General features: G+C 35.3%; 1 protein-coding gene across 1 annotated transcript in view; it reads right to left on the bottom strand.

The window, feature by feature from the left end:
* Positions 1-23199, bottom strand: part of KIFAP3 (kinesin associated protein 3) — a 143836-nt gene that overhangs the window by 70285 nt on the left and 50352 nt on the right. The window contains exons 11-12 of the mRNA XM_023510720.1: positions 21133-21295; positions 609-709 (exon numbers count right to left, since the gene is read on the bottom strand). Coding sequence (XP_023366488.1) covers positions 609-709; positions 21133-21295 — 264 coding nt within the window. The remainder of the gene's footprint in view (positions 1-608; positions 710-21132; positions 21296-23199) is intronic.

Raw genomic sequence — 23199 nt, 5'->3', positions numbered from 1 at the left:
AAAAAATATAAACATGCAATTTATTAATAAATTAAACAGTATTTAAATTATGGTACATCATACAGTATTATACAAATATTAGAAATAATTTTTGAAGAATTCGGTGACATAGGAGTATATTCATGGTTTACTACTAAAGTAATATATAAAAATTGCATATACCATATAATTCCAATGTATTATTATTTTTTAAACAGAAAAATGGATATCAAAATTTAAATAGTTTCTTTGGGTTTGAGATAACAAAAAGTCATTTTCATTTTACAAATATTAGAAATAATTTTTGAAGAATTCGGTGACATAGGAGTATATTCATGGTTTACTACTAAAGTAATATACAAAAATTGCATATACCATATAATTCCAATGTATTATTATTTTTTAAACAGAAAAACGGATATCAAAATTTAAATAGTTTCTTTGGGTTTGAGATAACAAAAAGTCATTTTCATTTTTATATAGTTCTATAATTTCAAATTCTATATAACAAATTTATCTTATTTATAAGAAGTTTTTTTGAGGAAAAGGATACTTGACAAATCAAGAGAAGAGAATAAAAAATATATATATATCTTGACTATTTTTCTCTAAACACTGAAGCCTCTTACCTGTGGTATACAGTCAGTGTATGCAAACATTGACTTAACGCGGTCGTCCATGCTTATGTGGTAAAGAACACACATTGCTATTTGTTTATAGTTTTCATTGCCTAGGGATAAAAAAATTGTGGCTATGGTTAGATAGATATAGACATTTTCTGGCATAGCATACTTAAATTAATGCACTAAAACTTTTAAACTACTGAATCGAATTCTTATATAAACTTACTCTAGAATAGTGGTTCTCAACCTGTGGGTCGTGACCCACAGGAATTGTATTAAAGGGCTGCGGCAGTAGAAAGGTTGAGAACCACTGCTCTAGAAAATATTTTGAGTTCTCTATTTCAAATCCAAAGTTTGGAGCATACTTATGATATCTTTGGAAACATCACTAATTTCTAAGACAGAATGTCTGTTTGCAAGATATATTTTTTAAAAAGAAATTGTCCATAACCCTAAGTGTTCAGACTTTATTTACTGCGTTATCCCCAGTTCTACAAATACAACCTGGCACAAAGTAGGTATGTAATTATTAATTGTTGACTGAATAATAATTATGAACATTTACTGCATATCAAGAGCCATACTAAACAAACTATATGGCATTAAATCTTCAAAACAATTGGTCAGCTGGGTTTTATTATTCCTATATTTCCGATGAAGAACCTAAAGCATGAAGAAAAATAACTAACTTGCTGTACAGCCTCATAAGTGGTTGAGCAGAAAAATAAAGACAGGTCTCTCTGATTTCAAAATCTTTACCAGATTATGGTGCAACACTACTTTTAAATATTATATAGTAAGGTGAAACTCTGTACTAAGTAAGATATTAATATCAGGTATAAAAGACTAATATACCCTAATATTGTGATGGAATAAAATAAAATTGTTTTTAAGTCAGATTTTAGTATTTTGCATCTTTCATATAGTTTGGCTAAAATCTATTTCCTATTACTGACCATAGCATAAGAAAAACTCCTTGGGATAAAATTAATACAATAAAATATATTATAAAGTTTGTCAAAAGAACAGATAATAGCAAATATTTTCACTTTATTATAAATTCATTTATTTAACTACTTGGAATACAACATCTGAAAGAAATACATTTTATATGTGAAATAATATTTTATCTATTTTATGTTTTCACATAGTAATAATTTATAGAAAAATTATAGAGAGTCCAACTCAAATCATTTAAGGTAAATTTCACATCTTTTTTACTGACTACACAATCTATAGAGAAGGAAAAAGTTGAATTAGCGTTAGAGAGATAAGTTCTAAGAACAATGACCTAAATATAAGGTTGAGGCCAGGTGCTCTGGCTCACGCCTGTGATCCTAGCACTCTGGTAGGTACGGTATTCTGTTATAGCAGCCCAAACAGGCAGGTGGATTGCCTGAGCTTACAGGTTTGAGACCAGCCTGAGCAAGAGCAAGACTCTGCCTCTAAAAATAGTTGGGCGTTGTGATGGGTGCCTGTAGTCCCAGTTACTTGGGAGGCTAAGGCAAGCGAATCACTTGAGCCCAACAGCTTGACATTGCTGTGAGCTATGATGCCAAGTAAGACTGTGTCTCAAAAATAATAGAAAATAATATTTAAAATCTTAAGACAAAAACTAGTAAGTCAAAAACACCAGTAATAAACATAGAAAATGTAGTATTGATACTAGTTATTTGGGGATGAGAATTTTATTTGAAGGAAGTATGATGCAAAAAATGTAAAATTACTCCAAATAAGAGAAAAGTAGAGACAAATTACGTGTTCCCAATTACAATATTTTTGCTCTTGAGATCAGAGCAACTGAAATATATAAGCTTCAAAGATTTTCATGTTGGATTTTAATAAATCACATTCTTACATTGTTGAAGATATTTATTTATACTCATTATAGTGTAAAGCACATTTGTCATAGGAAAGACTATCTTATTAATATATTCTTCAACATCAAGGTAAAACCTTAAAGATTAAAACTCAATGAGAGGCGAGGAATGAAATGGGAAGCTAGCCTGTGCTTCAGGGAAAATCTATAAGCTGCTGACGTCAATGAAAGTATTCCAAAAAGCAACATCCTCAGGCGGAGCATCATTGACCTAAGGTGAGAGGAAAGAAAGGACTGCTTTAAAGACATAAGTAAGCCACTAAAAACACAACAAGAAGGATCTTTTAGAGTCATGATATGTAGCTTCCAAAGATCAACTGAGTAAGGGTATGTGTTTGAATACACATTATAGAGAAGAGAACTAAAATTATAATAATTTCCAATACTCAGATGAATAACATGTAAAAAGCAGTTCATACATATAACAATAATGTGTACTGTTTTTACATGGCAAAACTAAATGTCTAGTTTCCAAAAGTAGGATTAATTCTTTAGCCAGTCTGAATTCTGCTCCTGTATACTTTCACCTTTTCTCTTCACACTTATGGCCAAAGGTGAAATCTTCCTGTAGTTCCTAACTCTCTGATATCCTCTCTTAAAAAAATAAAACAAAAACCAGAATGTCCCCAGTTCCCTGTAATCTTTACATAAAATGATCAACATATCCACAAGTTTCTAAGAACTAAAGGACGAAAGGAAACAGAAGCTCTAGGGAGGCACGGGAACAGAGAGAATCAAGCTTTCTTGAGAGAGGGAAAGAGAGAGGGCTAAACAAACTATGGTACTGTTCCTAGTACATGATCAGCATTTACTACATGCTAGGTCATAAAGTATGAAGCATCTGATTTCCTTAACTACTAAGTTTGACAGCTGTTATTTTTAACATTTCTCTTTGACACTTTTTGTTTTTAAATTGTGAAGGTACATCCTCATTCTTTCAAATGTATGCTTTGGCTTGTGATTATCTTTTGATTTTTTTTTTTAAGAGCAATTTCTGTGAAACCATGGATAAGTAAAAAATTTATGTTATTTTCCAATGAGTTCCGTCATGGAACTAATGAAGCACAGACAGCTTGACATATCAATGAAGTGTTTGGGAGATGTAGCTAATGAACACAGCACATCGATCGTTTGGAAAGTTCCATTCTGGTGATTTTAATCTTGAAAATGAGCCACATGGAGACCTGACACCAAGGTGGATAATGATGAACTAAAGGCTATAGTCAAACCAAATCCATCTTAACCTATGTGTGAATTAGCAGGAAGGTTTTATATTAGGATTCTAATACTGAACCATTTGAAACAATTCAGCACCATAAAGAAGCTGGATATATGGGTTCTGCATGAATTGAACAAGTATCTGAAGAGAAATTGTCTCGAAGCTTGCCTTTCTTTTTTTTTTTTTGTGACAGAGTTTCACTTTATCGCTCTCAGTAGAGTACTGTAGCATCACAGCTCACAGCAATCTCCAACTCCTGGGCTTAGGTGATTTTCTTGTCTCAGCCTTCCACGTAGCTGGGACTACAGGCGCCTGCCACAACGCCCTGCTGTTATCAGAACATAAAAGTAAACTATTTCTAGACTGGATTGAGACATGAATGAAAAATGGATTCTTTTTGACAATTGTAAGTGTCTGGCATAATGGTTGGCTAAAGATAAAGTCCTGAAACACAGTCCACAACTAAATACTCATCAAAAAAAGCTAATAATATCTATTTGGTAGTCCAGTGCTGGTACTATCTACTACAACTTCATGTAACCTGGACAATTGATTACAGTGATGTCCAACTGGACAAAATGATGAAGATGCTTACAATTAAGCAGCCAAGATTGGTCAACACAGACAGCACAACCCTGTTGCAAGACAGTGATCGAGCATATGCTATGCAAATAATGCTACTCAAACTACTGAAGCTGGACTTGGAAATGCTCTGTCATCCACCATGTTCCCCACACTCTGCACCAACAACTACCACTTCTTCCAGGCTTTAGACCATTCTTGCAAGGGAAAATCTACAGTTTTCAACAAGCTGTGGAAAAGGCCTTTTGTGATTTCACTGCCACTCTTTCTAGGCTTTTCTGCTGCCAGCATACACAAGCTAACCTCCATTAAGATGGCAAAACTGGAATGTTCTTCTGAGCAAAGTATCACGAGAATGGAGGAAAAAGTATCCAATGTACACACCCCTATTATGAAACTAATTTATACCTTTTATATGAAAGCTATAACCAAATAGCCTAAGAATATGGGGAGGGGGAAGGGAGAAGGGAGGGGGGAATGGGTGGAGGGAGGGGGTTTGGAGGGATCACTTCTGAGGTTCTTATAGGGATCTTATAGGGGTACAGGTGAATCTTTCTAAGAGTAGAATGTGAACGTTTTAAAGCAATAACTGAGAAAATGACACGAAGGCTGTGTTGACCAGTTTGATGGAAGTATTTCAGATTGCATGTGAAAATCCCACACTGTACCCCAGAAGTGCAATGATGTACATAGTTACCATTCAAAAAAAAAAAAAAAAAAAAAAAAAAGATGGCAAAACTGTGTTGATAGTGTTGGCACATACCTTAACTGTACTGTTTTTTGTTTGAGGTATAATAAACTAAGCTTTTAATTAGAAATTGGATATTTCATATTTAATGACCTAGTATTTTCTCATTTAGCCCTTACAACAACTGAATATGTAGGTACTATATTTGATTTAGAGATGAGGCAATAATGTTCACTGAGGTTATGACTTTCCCAAAAGGAAACACAGCTATGAATCTGAGATTCAAAGTTATATCTGACTAAAGCTCATGCATGTAATTTCTACTAAGCCTTCAAGGATACAGCAGAAAGAGTGAAACTAATGCCAAATAAATGTAGGTTATCATCATTATTTCTCTTTTTTTTTTCCCAGTTTTTGGCCGGGGCGGGTTTGAACCCACCACCTCCAGTATATGGGGCCAGCGCCCTACTCCTTTGAGGCACAGGCGCCGCCCTGTCATCATTATTTCTTAGGGCACAATATAGGAAGGAGATATACCTAGAAGGGACTCTGTAGGTCCTGCTGGATCAGAGGCTCTTGGGGAAGGGTGAGAAGATCGGTAGTGAAGGAGATGAAATGCAGAAATGGACTCAGATATTTATCCGAGGATCTGTGTCCAGGCAGAGTAATTACAATGGATGAAGGAAGTTCTTGATAAGGGCAAACTGCATTATGCCCCCAAACAGTTTAGAGAACTAGATCTATAGCATCCTAAGTCCTAAGACTCATTTTCACTAAATTGGACAATAACTGCTATTGATCTGTTTGATTTCATGAGAAAAAAGGTGCTAAAAGGTTAAATAGTGGGTAGAGTATTAGAGACAGTACTGTAACACTGTGGTTACAGGCCCACAAATGTCCTGTTTGGGTCCAACTGTGGCTCTGTTACTCACAAGCTATATGGCCTTGAGAAAGTTATTAAAATTCTGTGCTTCAGTTTTCATAGGTAAAAAGGGATAGTTACTGTACCTACATCAAAAGGTTGTTATGTGATGATTAAGTGAGCAAATCCTGGTAAAGCCATTTGCCAAGTCTGATACACAATAACCAATCCAATAAATATCATCTCTTATTATCATTACTGTGTTGCCAATAACGTTTTTTCTGTTTTACCAATAGAACAATACTGCTATGCATTCCTAATACATATGCTGCTTTGTGTTTTTCTGTCCTCAAGACTAGAAATGTAGTTTAAAGTAGGTTTAAGAGGCAGCCAAGGTGTATCTGAGATGAGCTAGATAGAGCTCAGAGATACAACTCTGAGCCTGTGGTAGAGCCACTTGTCCTTCTACCTTCTACCTAGTCATTTTCTTGTAGAGCTGTGATATTCCTAACGTATGGGCTTATGAGGGTCATCTTAGATCCGAGGCTCCACTCTGTGATCCATAACTAAGAAGAACCCAATCACTATCATTCTCTCATTCTCATAGAATTATAAATTCCTTAATAAAAAAACCTTGACAAATGAAAATGATCTCGTCCTCCTCCCTTTCCCCACACAGACGTGGAGAATTCTCTCCTCCTTTCATGCTTCCTTATTTGTAACGGAACTTACCTGAACTCCAAAAGCAGGGAACAATCATGGAGGTGCCGGGCTACCAAGCACCAGAGATGAAAGGACAGAGAGAAGTCTGAGGACACTGAAGACAAACCTCACAATTAGCTACCCTGCTTCATTTACCTTTTACAATAGTATGTCTCAGAAAAATAAAACCTATAAACACAGAGGTGTTCGTCCCCATGTTGGAGCTGAGCAAAACTAAACAAAAGAACCTGGAATCACAGCTAGTGCTGCACCAGGGATACTTTTTCTCTTTGAGGAAACAGTGAGAAGGGAAGTGATGACAGAGCTAGGGACTACATATTGTATTCAGGGGATTATCTAACTCAAGTTGCTGATGTGTCTTCTAGATTCTATCTGGTAACAGTCCTTCTAGAGTTCAAACAACTACCCATTTACAAATAAAACTACTTTCCCCCCTTTTATATTTACTTAGGTAATGAAAAAGATATAAACAGCATTTAGCCTTTTATTCAGGAAAAATATGTAAGCATTTTATAAATGGTCTTGCTGCTCATGCATTACACTGATGATTTTTTATCACATTCTACTGTTGCAAATCACATTATTTTCTTTCTCCTCTAAAGAACTGCAATATATGAATCAAGACTAGTCTATAAACCACAGGTATCTTATTCACGGAATCATACATGCTTATATAAATAATTAATTACTTGATAAAAGTGCAGCCTATAACTTTCTGGCATCTAGCAGATATCTGACAGTTAAAACAAAAGGACAAAGCATTTTAGAATAAAGGTGAATACCTAGAGTGGGAAGATGTCTGTAAATAACCTGAATTTATCTATTCAAACACAGCTGTGCACACAAAGTGATGGCTCTTTGGCAGCCAACATTTATTATTAGGACTTAAAGTCTAATTTGCAGGTCAGATACCAATAAACAGCCATTAGAGAGATTAAATGGTCTATGTAAAATTAAGAGTTTATCCTTTATTGTAAGATAAGTCTTCTTCATTCACTGGAATAAAGTATATCTGAGTTCATACAAAATAAACCTCAAGAAAAAAATCTTATAGACCCTAAATGAATTCCTCCAAGAAATAGGGTTTGGAAGGTATGATTTCCCCAGAAGAATTCATGACTAGAAACTATAAAGTCTTGCTAACCAGCTATGATTCCTCTACATCCTACAAAAGGCAGACATTTCAAAAGGGCTCCTTTAAGACTTATAGACATCAATTATTCCCTAATGGTATCCCAAGTAAAAACAGGCTGCCAAAAGTCCGTATGTTGGAATAGCACCAAAGGCTCTGTGAATTTTGAGCAGAGCAGCAAAAAGACTGAATATCATGAGAACTAGGTCCTTAATGACTGGAGGTGGATTAGTGAAATCTGTTCAAGTAATAAGGGTAGCGTAGAAAAAAATGGCCTAGTCATTATGATTCCTTTGGTACTTATGGTAATAAACATGAATCATGATGAACTCACTGGCTATTAAATGCAAAGGTCATAAGTACTTCGATAGGATTTCCACAGGAATTCACCGTTAATTAGCTGGATCATTATTTGAAAGTGTTACTGAATTATCTTAGCATTTGTGCAGCCATTCCCCTCAAATTGGCCATTCCCAGCTGACGGCAGTTAATGCCTTAACAAACTGGTCATTAACTTCAGTAACTGATTTTGTGGGAATTATTGCACTTATAAAGTACATTCAAGAGTTTATAAGAAACATTGCGTCTTTTTTTTTCTTTTTAAAGAAATTTACAGCTGTAGTTCAGCTGGAGTAGCTAAAGGAGAAAAACATCAGCTCATTGGGCTGCTCTCATGATCGATTTTCTGCCAATTAAAGGGCAAAACACATGCTGATGGGTTTTGAATTTTAAAATGTCTTCAGTTTTTTCATCTTTAAAGTGATTAGTAAAAACACCATTCAGCTACTAATTTTGTAAGACACTTGGGATTTTCTATTCACAGTTCAGTCAAGCAGAAATATGAGTTCTGAACACCAGAACTCAAAGCCAAATTTCCGCTTCTGCAGTAGACCCAGCCCAACACTTTGTGAAAACAGAGTGAGAACACAAGTTATGGGCCACATTATTAGCCAGATTCTCATTCCCTTCTACACCCCATGTCTTTGTTCAAAGTAGCACTCTCCCTTTGAAGTCGCAAAGGCTCCATGCGAAGATAAGAGAAGTGGGAATATAAGCACACCTATATTAGAATAAAGGAGCATTATGGTGATATATTACTCCTGGAAAGTCTATATGAATACAATATGCTTCAAAAATCACCGTGTCTTTAAATTTACTATGGACGTAGAGCTCTTAAAACCATATCAATATAATGAAAATGTCATGGGCAAAAACCACCACCTAAAAGATAACTGCAACAATTATGGATCATATATGTTGACTATCTCAAAAAACATATTAAAGTTATATTGGAACATCTTTGATACATGTTTCCACATAATCTTGTGGTTAACTTATCAGAACATGTATTGCAGATACATAACCGGTATGAATAGATAGTTTTAAAGTTAAATTCAGATGGATCAATTTTTAAGATAGCAACTATACTGGATGGTCTTCTGTTTTATAGTAGATTTGTCCTTAAGTTAAATTTAATGAAGATTTGAGATGAATAGGTAAAAATTGGTAAGTTTTAACCAAGAATTAAAGGCAAAAGGGATGGGTGGTGTCTGTGGCTCAAAGGAGTAGGGCACCGGCCCCATATGCCAGAGGTGGTGGGTTCAAACCCACTTCTGGCCAAAAAAAAAAAAAAAAAAATATATATATATATATGAATAAATAAAAGGCAAAAGTGACAGAATTTATGTTACAATGATCAGTATGAAAACATCAAGTACACTAGTTCACGGACAAGTATCCAAATAATTTTGTGTCCAATTACTTAAATGTATGAAAATTGATATTATAAATCTGCCATTCAGCTAAACATCTCTCTATATTGAGCTATTCACTAGATGAGAACTTTAATCCAACACTAGTGATGGTTTTGCATTCTTTTTCTAGTATGTATAAACTATACATTTTTCCATGTAGCTGATTTTTGACATCTTCAATTATTTTACTACCTGTCATCTGTAGAATTCTTTCATTACATCCAGAAATACAACTTATTTGCAATAAACCCTACAAAACATGCGCATTTGTGGTACAAATGATAAGGGCCAAAATAAAGCCTTTAACAATGACTGCTTTCTAGCCTATGGTTCTGTATCACTGACTTAATATGCTTTCCCCAAATTTTACCATCTAGAAATGGAGACACCCCAGGCAATATTCACACACACAGTATTGGAACCAGCTGGTGATAGAAGAATCTTAAGAAAAAAGGCTTCTTGATTTAATTGGGAAAACAGGAGGAAGCATAAATTTTACTGCCATTAATAACTTCAAGCAATCTTGATATGACTCTACCTCACCCTAACGGCCAGACATGTGCTTTTTGTTAAAGTGTTTGCCACATCTGACCCCTATTGTTTGCTCACTTGATCAGGTAAGAAAATGTAGGTTTATTTATAGGATAAATGAGGCCTATTAAAATTGAGAAACAGTGCAGTAGTCTATGAGGATTTGTGTTCTGAAACAGATGTGTGAAATTCCATAACAGTTTGGTAATAAACAGGCCAAACCAAGTTATTTTTTAAAAAATCTCCTTTAAATTTCTTAAAGAAACCATCATAAAGTTAGCCTAGTTTCAAAAAAATAGAAAAACAGTACTCTGACCATTTCAAACAGTTTTACGAAACAAGTCAGAAAAGGCCATTTGTAAAATATTGCTCATTTCACAAACAAGACAAGTTTTATTTCTTCCTGATGTTGCTAAATTAAAAATTAAGTCTTATTAATAAATATATAATGAAAAGTGAACTTAGCATTATGGAAAGATTTCAAAGGTGTTCAGAACTTAACTTTGTCAATTTTCTTTTAAGGACATATGACAGAATGGTCAAAGGAAATAACCCTTAATTTCCACATGATCAAAGTTTAGAATCCAACAGTATCTGCTCTGGCAATCTCTAACAATAAGGAAAATCAGACTTGTCTAAACCGGAAGAAATCAAACATTTATCACTTAACTCCTGACCTGGTCTGATTCCCTACACTCTGATGAAATCTTTCTATAGCCCTGAAACTTGTATTACCTACAGGTAATTCAGACAAAAATGAATCAGGTGCCATGCTTACTCTCAAAACCAATTCTGGGCCTACTCACAGAATACAGAAACATTTATATGAACACCCTTGAAACTCTAAAATTTGTCTTCCAATGAAGACAATATGGTCTAACATTACTCTGACTAAAATATGGAACCTTTTGAAATGATTCATGCAAAATATAAAACAAGCCTGACATGTACTATTGAATCTAGGAATCCCAATTTTCCTGCCATAACCAATAACATTAATTTCCTACGACTAGCTGTACAAACCGGCACAGACTTAGAACTTCTAAACTTAAAAGAATCAAAATTTATACAGATAGAAATTTGCATAGAAATTTAAATGATGTCTCAAACTGTCACACTAGTAATATTCAGTGCCATATGTGTATCACTGACCTGTGTGGCTCTGGTGATTAAAGGACAACTTTAAGAAAGATGGCTGAGCTGGTTTACTTTCTAGTTAACTTGTACATAGGTTATATGTGAAAGTTCTTCATACAAGTTCACTACATGATGAATATTTATTATGAATCTTAATTTATAGCTATTATAGTTATTATGACTATAGAAAAGCTTAGCAATATCTATTGACAACACTACTAATTCCTTAGATTTAAAGAAACATTTTCATCTCTGCATTTAAATGAGGTAAGAATGTATCCCACGGGAGAGTAATTACTAATATTGAGTTCAACATCATATGACTTTTAAATACTTTTAAAGAAGAGTTTGCTAATCTAAGTGTAAAAAAACCTGTTACTACACATTCCATGTTTTAGAACAGTCTTAAACTGCTTGTGGTGGTGGGCCAAATTTTTGTCTTCCTCATATGTCCAGGACCAGTACTTTTATAAACCCTAATAAAAATGAAATTAAATAAAAGATACACAGGACAGAAGTCCTAAATTTTCATTATGTTCAACAAACATAGTCTCATTCAATCAAACTGCTGTCTAAATCAGCGGTTCTCAACCTGTGGGTTGTGACTCCTTTTTAACAATGAAAATACACTGTGGCATCAGGAAGGTTGAGAACCACTGGTCTATACGCTTACTCTGAACTAACTTATTACAGACCAGCAAGAAATAGTAACAAACAGACAGAGAACTGGTCTGTAGACCAAACTTTGTAGTTTCACCTGTATAGAAGACTCCCATTCTGAATTATACAATTCACTGAAAAAGCTATTTAAATTAAATTAGGATGCTATTTCAATGTTTAAAACAGATCTATAACTAGGCCTAAAACTACTCAAAACTGTGAAGAAAACTATTTTCTGTGTTTCTAACCTCTCATTTGGCAACGATTGGCCCCGGCCAGTCTTTCCTTTCCTTTTCTTCCTCCTATGACTACCATTTACATAGGACTTTCTAGTTGTGAAATAAATACAGGTTTATTACTCCATCTGCTTCTCAGCAGTCCTAGGAGACAGGCCTTTTTTATTCCTTAACTTTCCAAGTTACGTCAGTGAAGATCTACATACTTGCTCTACGGGAGGGAAGACTCAAACTCAGCTCTTTCAATGTTCATTCCTTTCATGTGTTTCTTCCATTTCTCAGTTAAAGCACCAACCAAATATTTATGGGTAATATACAATGTGTCAGACATCATTCTAGACATTACGAATATAGAAGTGAATAAAACTGATGCAACTTCTTATTTTCACAGAGCTTACAGTCATTGGGGCCTGGGTGGTAGTGGTGGTGGGAAGTGAATGGTGCAGAAATAATAAACAAAATTTATATTCTACGGTGATTAAGAACTATAGAAAAAAATAAAAAGGGTAAAAAGGAAAAGGGTAAAAAGACCAGCAAGAGCCAGGGTTTAGTATTTTAAATAGGGTAATCAGGAAATAAAACCTAAAAGAAGTGAGAGAATAAGACATGCTTAAAACTGAGGAAGAACATTCTGGACAGAAAAGTCTTGAGGTAGGAGTGTTACCAGTTGGGTTCCAAGAATAGTAAGGAGGCTGATGTTCCCCTAGGAGAAAACAAAAGAATACTAGAATACGTAGGCACAGAGGTGAGGTGATGCGACAGAACATAGTAACACCCATAGGTCATTATAAGATTCTGGCTCTCAGGGCGGCAGTGCCTATGGCTCCAAGGAGTAGGGTGCCGGCCTCATATACTGGAGGTGGTGGGTTCAAACCCAGCCTTGGCCAAAAACTGCAAATAAATAAATAAATAAAATAAAAATTTGGCTCTTTCACTATGTAAGATGGAAAGCCACTGGAGAGTTTTGACCAGAAGGAATTGAACTTAAATTTTACTAGGTTCACTCTGTGTGCTGTGTTAAGAGACTGTACTGTGGGCAAGGGTGGTAAGAGAAAAAGAAGAGGAAGGAGAGAAGGGAGATGGGAGAAGGAGACAGAGGGACAAAGAGACAGGTGGACAGACAGATTGTGAGGGCAATCTAGAAAGTGAGAGAATGTGGAGATGGGATGTGAAGGAATATGAAAAAGAGGGAAACTGAAGTTAGGAAATGACGATATCTCTGGGGAGAGTTGAAATGGGAAGAAAAGAAATAGTATGATACCAGGAATGTAAAAGAAGTGAGAGTCCAAGAAGAATCTTTTTAAGATGGAAGAAACAATAGCATGTTTGCATGAATGGGAATGATCCATCAGAGAAGGAAAAATTAACAATGCAAGACAGAAAGGAGGCCTGTTGGAGCAAGAGCCTTGAACAGGCAAGAGGGAATGGGATGGGAGGGAATATTGGGCTATGCAAAGAGCCTGGGCAAGTTCATCCAGAAGAATGGGAGAGAAGGCAAAGCACAGATGCAGATGCATACAAAGGCGTATGTGGCAACAGGATTCACAGTCTGTCTACTTTTTTAGTAAAATAGAAAGTACGATAATGAGCTGAGAATGAAGATGACAACAGAGATAACAGATTTTTTACTATGAAAGAATAGGAATAAAATTCGCACATAGGAGAAGAGAATGACCAGACTAAGAAAATACTGTATTATTGGGTGGCACCTGTAGCTCAAATGGCTAAGGCGCCAGCCACATACACTAGAGCTGCCGGGTTCGAGTCTAGCCCAGGCCTGCCAAACAATGACAACTACAACCAAAAAGTAGCTGGGCATTGTGGAGGGCGGTGTAGTCCTAGCTAATTGGGAGGCTGAGGCCAGAGAACCGCTTAAGCCCAGGAGTTTGAGGTTGCTGTGAGCTGTGACGCCACTGCACTCTACCCAGGGCTACAGCTTAAGGCTCTGTCTCAAAAAAAAAGAAAAAAGAAAATACTGTATTATTAATATGCAGCATTAAAATTGGTTAATTATCCAGAATTTACTCTATGTTGCTATATGTCTTCATTCAGGGTCTCCCATCTCTGTCCTCCTACACCATGGCATTCCTCCCCCAACTTCTTCACAAAGCACCAGAGAAACTGATAAAAATGATTCTAAATATGTGTTTAAACACTCAAATGCCCAAAGGACAAGGTAGGCAATACAGCTAAAGGTCTTAAAACAGAAGAAACTGAAGGTTATTGTTTGGGGAGGGAAGAGTCTGCCTAAACTTTCAAATATAAAATCTGGAAAACATATTTTGGCCAAACCAAGCATGTCTCCTAGATGAATCTGAGCTGCTAATTTGAGACTCCTGGTAAATTATTACTACCAGGAGTGTCTGCAATCAATAGAAATTTAAAGCTTTAAAAAAAAAATTAAAGTTTTAAGTAATACTGTAATTCACTGGTTTGTAAAATGTGGTCCAAGGGTACCTGAAGGAGGTCCACAAAGTCACATCATATTTATAACAATACTAATATAATATTTTCCTTTTTTAATAAAAACTCTCATCTCATAAAGTTGAGTTTTCAAGAGGCTACATAGCATAACACAACAGGTTGCTGACAGCAATATGAGAGCCAGATATGTTGTCTATTAAGCTTGATTGACTTTAAACAGATCTACAAAATTTAAAACTAGGCCATTCTTAATATTTTTTGATTTGGAAAATAGTTATTTTTCATAAAAATATTTATGTTAATATGTGACAAGTTTATTATTCAAAAATGAATAAATATTAAAAACTTTGAATACAATAAATATTCATAAATCTCCCCATAAACAAAGTTCCATGTCTACGAGGTCCTCAATAATTTTTAAGAACATAAAGGGGTCTTGAGATCAAGAAGTTTAAAAACTGAAGCTCTAACTGTTAGATTCCTACAATCCCCTAATGGGCAGGGAAAACTTGTAGGATAGTAGAGATACTGTGGAAAGCATTAGTTTATTTTTATTTTAACTAATGCAAAAATTCACATATATAGGTTGAAATATTTATATTTTATAAGGTTTATTCTCTTAAGTTTAAATTCCTTCAAAAACTGAATTAATATTTTAAAAGCTGACATGAAAACTGAAAACATTGTTCAATTTAAAATATAAACCAAATATCACTCACAATAGAAAAAAAAAAGTATAAATAAATAAACTCCAAATTCTCCCAAGGAGTTCACCAGTGAAATCTGTCATTTTCTTTTTTACTATTAAGTATGCACTCTGTAAAACACTGGCTTAGCCACTGTGTGATGTAACTTTTATCCCAAGAAGTGATGTTATGATGAAGAAGATTCTCCCAAAGAATTCATTTCCATTGGGTTTTTATGCTTCTGTGCTAACACTGTCCTCAAGCATGTTCAAGGAAACAATCTTCAGCTTATAAACTTGCTTATTAAGCCAAAGCAACTGAGAGGTGCAACAAAATATCTGTCTGGTACATGAGACACAAAGCCAGGAAGATTTAATTTTTCAAGTTACTTTTGAAATACTATCAGTATGTTCTCCAGGGTACTGAAGAATATACTATGACAAGGAATTTCCTTAGCATCTCCCAACCCAGGATACTCTGACATAAGGAAGCACTCTTGAGACACATCAAGGTTAAATGGCTTAACAACTTTTGACAAGGAAATTTTTTTGACAGATTTGATTCTTAGATGAGCCAAAAAAATCTTTAAACACTTTAAAAAAGCTGACACCATAAAAAACCTGAAAAGACTGTGTCTAACAATTAGTTAAGAAAAACCCAAGCTTTCTAGGTCCAATTCAATTCGCATATAATCACATTTGCTGAAACTTCTGGCTATGATAGATGTAGATGGTAACGTTAAGTGAGCAAACTTAAGAAACTATGCCAAGTATAGGAATGACAGAACTGAAAAGATGTATAACTTATACTGAACTAAACAGAAATAAATTTAGGAGCCTTTTGAAATCTTAGGAAAATAACACAGCAAAAAAAGAAATAAGAAACAAATTTGGTAATAGTTAAGAAAAGGAAAACAAAGGAATATTTATATGTAAGGTATTCCATGGAACCAATTCAAATTTTTGAAACATTTTGAGAAATAACACCTTTTGCCACGCTTAAAAAAAGATCAATACTGTTCATAAAAATCAATTTGAGGCTCAGAAAGATAGAAAATTTTAAATATTCTTTATTAATCTCCTTTTGTGCCCCTTTGTGTCAAAAGAAAAACCTAAATTCAAAACTCCTAAATGAATGCTTTGAGTGATAGAAAATATTAGAATAATTTTTGGTTCTGTTGAATTCCCTCAAAGTTTCACATGTCAAAAGAATTGAGCTATAAAACAACTCCTCTAACTTTAGTAATTGTTTAAATCACAAAATCTTCTTTCTTTATATATTTCGCAGTTTATTCTCCAAGTAAACTTTGCGGAAGATTATAGAGCACTTAATATCAATCTCACAACAGCAGGGGTCGCAGTGCACTAGATAAATGTTTCAGGAAACAAAGAAGGTGATTAACTGTTCATATTGCATAGATTTACCAGAGCCCGGAAGATTCATGATTTTATGTGCACGTTCGAGTTAAAATATTCTATTATTAACTATAAAAAAGATTGTCCAGTTCTGGGGTCTCCAAATTATAACAAAGAAAACCTACTTAAAAGCTGACAGGAGGTCTACTTGAGACAGCATAAAAATTACTTCCTGAAAAATTTTACCATATGTATAGCCCATAAGTATTTTTGCATCTTTTAGAAATTAAGTAATTTCTGCATATGTAATGGGTGATTCTTTAATTTAGACAGTCATCTGTCAATTTGAACATTAAATACTGAGTTTATTTCTGAAGGAAAAAGCAAATTGACTATTGACACTCCACTGTATGCTCTTTAATTCCTTCTCCACGAATACAAAGAAGAAAATACACCTCAAATTCTTTAAATATTTGATCTCCAGAAAGTTATTTCCCATTTTTCTTTAAATTTCAGGTCCATGAAATCACTTCAGGTGCTTGTCAAAAACACCCTAAAATAATTTAGATTACCTACTGTTTAATACATTAAAAATCAATTTAAAATAAAAGTAAAAAAAAAAAAATCCAGCAGAAACAGTGGTATTTTTAAGGTTTGAAGGGAAAGAAGCCTAATCAGTTCCCCTCGTGACCTGATGTTTAACGAAGCATCAAATCAACTGGGAACATAAAATCAATGACCCAATAATACAACATATGCACTGCATATAGAAAAGGTAAATACTGTTTAGTGAACATTTTTGTTAACTGCATATGTTAAAATATATAATATATATCGTAAATAATATATAATGTATACTGACATCCACATACGGTTATAGATAGAAACAAACATATATATCACATAAACATGGGAGTGATGTTGGACTGCAATGTAAAATGTATCTTACTACAGACTGCGGTAAAAATGTTAGAAAGACACTGCTCTAGACGAATGTTTTCAATTCCTTTAAAATCTATGCCGTCTTTAATACAGCTTTCTTATTACATCTTTTGTATTAATATAAGCATGGTGGAAAAAATACGTAAGCATAGTGGCCAAACTATAGATGCTAAATGTATCGTGGAATTATTCAACTGAGAAGTTTAGCTTATTGTGTTAGGAGTTAAGGATTTAACTTTCTATACATATAAAATATACATTAACAAACATAAAAATGACCATTCTAATAAACTGGGATATTAATTATATACTAACCACAATTTCTTACATAGCAGAGAGCCACAATTAAGCAAAACAGGTTTCTCCAAAGTAAAACAATGCTATAGGGTCCATGCAATAATGCACAAGAACGTTACTAGAAAGACAATCCATGGGAAATTTATTTGTAAATCATTTTTTAAAGTATTATATAATTCAAATAAGCTCAGTTGTTGGTTTCCAAGACTACAGGAGATTAGAAATTTACCATTATAGAAGAGGAAAACTGGTGCTATAGCAATGCTGCTGGGGCAGAAGAAACGAAAAGTGCCAGCCAAGGAAGGGGAGGGGGAGAAACTCAAAAACTGTATGTAAAAATTAAAAATACATGGCATTGTGCGGCTATTTAGTAAGAGAAAAAATCCTGGAGCACAGTAATAATACAGCCCTATAAACTAAATTATCTTCAGACTTGTAAACTTGAATAATTGATTATAAAAATACTAAAAGCTACACACAGATAGAACTCTTGAACCTTGACACTCTGGCTCTAAAATCCCTGGTTTTAAAGACTACACTATACTGCTTCTCAATAAAATATTAAACTATATTCAAGGTATTAAAGTTAAGAAAATATTTTAGAAAACAAAAAATATACTTGAGTTTTAAAAGATCCACTATAAACTAGACTTTTATGGGCCCTCAAATTTCATATGTTGAAACCTAATCTTCAATGTGATAATATTTGGGGCTGGGTCTTTGTGAGGTGATTATATCATGGTAGCACAGCCATCTTGTATGGGATTAGAACTCTTATTAAGTACCTTAGAAGAGTTCCCTAACCCCTTTTACCATGTAAGGACGCAGCAAGAAGACAGCTGTCTATGAATCAAGAAGTGGGCCCTTACCAGACACTGGGTCTGTTGGCACCTTGATCTTAGACTTCTCAGCCTCCAGAACAGTGAGAATAAATTTCTGTTGTTAAATCATCCAGTCTACGGTATTCTGTTATAGCAACCTGAAGGGCTTAAGACACGATACCTTCCTCTGAAATGATTAAACACCCCTAACAGCCCCAAAGCCTTAGAACACTTACCTATCAAAAAAGGTCCATTTCTATTGTATGTATTTTGACAGTTATTTCACATATAATTTCCTAACATTTATTGCATTATCTCATTTAACTCTTTCTTATTAACATAAGCCATTAGAGCCCACATACTGGAAATGAGAAAACTGATACACAGTTTGGTTTTAAAGATCAGCCAAAAATAGAGATGGAAATTTAAGATCTTCCATCTCTAACCATATAATATATAAGGTTAGAATAATACCAACTGGCTCAGCACCGTGGCTCAAGCAGCTAGGGCGCCAGCCACATACACTGGTTCAAATCCAGCCTAGATCCGCCAAACAACAATGACAACTACAACCAAAAAATAGCCGGGCATTGGGGCAGGTGCCTGTGGTCCCGGCTACTTGGGAGGCTGAAGCAGGAGAAAAGCTTAAGCCCAGGAGCTTGAGGTTGCTCTGAGCTGTGACGCCACGGCACTCTACCCAGGGTGACAGCTTGAGACGCTATCTCAAAAAATAAAAAAAAAGAATAATACCAACTTTTCTCTCCCTAATATAAGAAAATCTGATATACTGGATTCATAATATTTCAAAGAAAATGATGAAGCAACAGTGTGAAAGAATGATTCAAAAAGTGGTAGTTTTCAGTTGCTCTCCTTACTCAAAGCTTCCTCATTTCTCTATTCCATGAAAATTCTAATATCATCACCACTTCTCAGTGACAGCCTAAACTTGCTGTATTTTTATATATTTGTTTAAAGGCAAGCATATTTCTGATTGTTATGTACCCCTTAGTGATTTTGTCTTTCAATACCTATTGGACAAATTTTTAATTTTTTAAAAGGTAAGGCCTCTCCTAAGCTCTAGACCAGTGATTTTCAACTGGTATGCCTTAATACACTGGTGTGCCAGGAGACGACTTAGGTTTTAAAGACCACTAATTAAATTATTTCTGAAAGAAGTTCAAAGCATAGTAATTATTTTCTTTTTTTCACTCCTTTTTTTGATCAACATAATTTAAGTGTGCTGTGGAAGTTTAACTAAAGGTTCAAGTGTGCCAGGAGATTAAAAAAAAGGTTGAAAAACACTGATCGAGACCCATGTTTCCATCTGCCTACTGAACATGTTTGTCTGAGATGTCCCTAACGTGTTTGACACTAAATCAATCACTCAAACTGCCTCCTTTCCACTTCTCTATTTTTTTTTTTTTTTTTTGAGACAGAGCCTCAAGCTGAGCCCTTGGGTAGAGTGCCCTGGCTTCACTGCTCACAGCAACCTCCAACTCCTGGGCTCAAGTGAGTCTCCTGCCTCAGCCTCCCAAGTAGCTGGGATTACAGGCGCCTGACACAACGCCCAGCTATTTTTTGGTTGCAGCCATCACTGTTGTTTGGCGGGGGCCCGGGCTGGATTCGAACCCGCTACCTTAAGTGTATGTGGCTGGCACCTTAGCTGCTTGAGCCACAGGTGCCGAGCCACTTCTCTATTTCTATTGCTAGCACTAGCATTCTAGCAGTCATTGATTTGATGACATCTTTTTCTATCATTATCCACACCCAGTCACTATGTTACATTCATTCTACGACATCACTTTTGCCCTTTCCTTTTGTCTTATACTAATATGGTATACAAAACACTCTTTTAAAATTAATGACAAAAATTGTCCACAAATTCATTTACTTGTAAGTGGTATTTTAAAAGTATGGCAGAATGTGAGAATTTTTATTTTATTTTATTTTTATTTATTTATTTATTTATTTATTCATTCAATTTTTGAGACCGAGCCTCAAGCTGTCCCTCTAGGTAGAGTGCCATGGCATCACAGCTCACAGCAACCTCCAACTCCTGGGCTCAAGGGAGTCTCCTGCCTCAGCCTCACAAGTAGCTGGGACCACAGGCACCCACCACAGCGCCTGGCTATTTTTTGGTTGCAGCCCTCATTGTTGTCTGGCAGGCCTGGGCTGGATTCGAATCTGCCACCTTAGGTGTACGTGGCTGGCACCTTAGCCACTTGAGCCACAGGCGCCGAGCCAGAATGTGAGAATTTAAATTACACCTCCTTTTTAAAACAATGCTGAAGAGAAAATAGTTTTTCGTTCTTGCTTCCCTGACTTTCCCTAGCTTCCCCAGTTTCATTCTGGTTCAGTCTGGGTAAATGAAGTCAAAGAGTTAATAGTTTCTATTCTATTTTCCTTCTACAGCACCATGGAAAATAAATAAATTTTTCATTTATTTTGTTTACTTTTATTATTTCGTTCCCAATGAAATTATATATACATACACACATATATATATAATGCTTTTTTGTGCAAGAGACTTTTTAATACAGAGCTCAATTTTCCATGATGTTGGAAATTCCAAAGCACTGTCATTAATTTTTAAAAGGCATACCTAGGAGTGCAGTCAGTTTGGGCAGCAGTCCAACTTGTACCATCTTATTCCTCAGGCCCGTGTCAAAGGATAAGTTTAGTAAAAGTCGGAGGGTGATGTTCAGTAGGTCTTCATGCTCACAGGGTATCATTTTTACCAATTTTTCAACAATATCCATTTCCACCTATATAAAATAATAACACAAATATGGTGAAGTTCTCTTGCAAAATAAGACAAAAACTTCAAATAATTATTTTTCTTTGTTTTTGCCCTAATGTATATCTATGTTTATAAGTAACTACATGTTAATTTTATACTCCCATTTCATTCTATAAACTTTCCTGAAATCAAACTTTTGAGGAGAAAATATATACTTCCACATTACCCTGTCCTTCCCCGTTTTACTGTATCAATCAGAAGACACATAACACCTAGTCCTTGAAAACACTCTGCATTATTGAACACCACCTACTAAGTACCAGGTCCTCTGCTAGATCAAACAAGGTCTAAACTTGACCTTCAAGGACCCCTCAGTCTAAAAAAGGAGGAGACAAATACAACAAATAATATAAATGTAATGTGATAAAAACTGAATGCACATAGTGCTATGGAAGCAACATGGAAGGAACTAACCTATTTAGAAGAACAGACTTTAAATTAGGACCAAAGTTTTAAAAAATGAGCAAGAATTTGTTCTCTGGTTAAGAAAGGCAATGGCAATCCAGGTTGAGGAAAAAGCCAGTGTGTAAGCTTTTGGGAATAAAAGAGTTTGTTTAGGGAACTGCAAATGGTTTGGTATGGTCACAGTATAAAGTGTATGTTGGGGATTGGCAGAAGCTTATAAAGACAAACTCAGACACACCATAAAGACTTTTAATGCTGCATTAAGATGTTTAACATTATACTACACGCTATTAGAGTGTTAATAATTTTAAGCCTGGGGATGACATGATCAGAGTAGTTCCTAGACTGAGAACACTCTTGAAATCCAAATTTGCAGACATGAACCAGTCAACTGCTAACCTTGTAAGAAAGGCCTATTTAAGAATAGCAGTCTTAAGGCCCCTTTGCTATACAGTCAGTAAGCAGATATTAAGTGCCATTAACTAAGACTGGTAAATGAAGCAGGGCAAAAAAAAAATTTTAATTTTTGTCATGTTTGAAGTGATGTTTAGTGGGTATTTGGACAGCATATAAGACTTAGGAGAGAAACTAGGCTACAAGCAATAGTTGAAACTTTAGGCCACAGGACACCGATTAGTAAAACATGGCTATGGGCCTAATCTGGCCCACCATCTGTTTTCATTCAACCCATGAGCTAAGAAAGCTTTTACAGTTTTAAATGGTTGAAAATAAAATCAAATGAAGAATGGTATTTCATGACACATTAAGATTACATGAAATTCTAATTTTAGTTTTGATAAATAATTTATTTACTGAATTACTGTCATACCCATTTATTTACAGATTGTCTATGGCTGGTTTTATGCTTACAACAGTAGACTTGGATAGTTGCTACAGAGACCATGTAACCTGTAGACTAAAATATTGACTATGTGGCCCTTTAAAGAAAAAGTATGCTGACCTTTGCTCTAGAAGTATATGAAATTGCACCCAGAAAGTTTGTTTTAGAGTGAGAAATCACAACAGTAATGGAAGTCTGCATTCTGAATTTGTTTTTCCTAAATTGAGACAGTCACCTGGCCCGGAGTGCAGTGGCCCAATCATAGTTCAATGTAGTAACATCAAACTCCTAGGCTCAAGCTATCCTGCTGCCTCAGCCTCCCTGGTAGCTGGAACTACAGGTGCACACCACATGTCTGGCTGATTTTTCTTTTTTCTGTAGTGATGGTTTTGTTATGTTGCTCAGTGTGTTCTAAAAGTGCTGGCATCAAGTGATCCTCCCAGCTCAGCCTCTCAAAATGCTAGAATTACAGGTATAAGCCACTATGCCCAGCCCTGATTTTTTAAGGTAGCAATCAGAAAAATTTGGTTTTGGCTCGGCGCCTATAGCTCAACCGGCTAAGGCGCCAGCCATGTACACCTAAGGCGGCGGGTTCGAATCCCCAGCCCGGACCCGCCAAACAA

The sequence above is a fragment of the Otolemur garnettii genome, unplaced genomic scaffold, assembly GCF_000181295.1.
Source record: "Otolemur garnettii isolate 467f Iridium unplaced genomic scaffold, OtoGar3 scaffold00016, whole genome shotgun sequence".
In the NCBI taxonomy this organism is placed as follows: Eukaryota; Metazoa; Chordata; class Mammalia; order Primates; family Galagidae; genus Otolemur; species Otolemur garnettii.
Note: the sequence above shows the minus strand (reverse complement) of the source record. Positions and strands in the feature narration are given on the sequence as shown.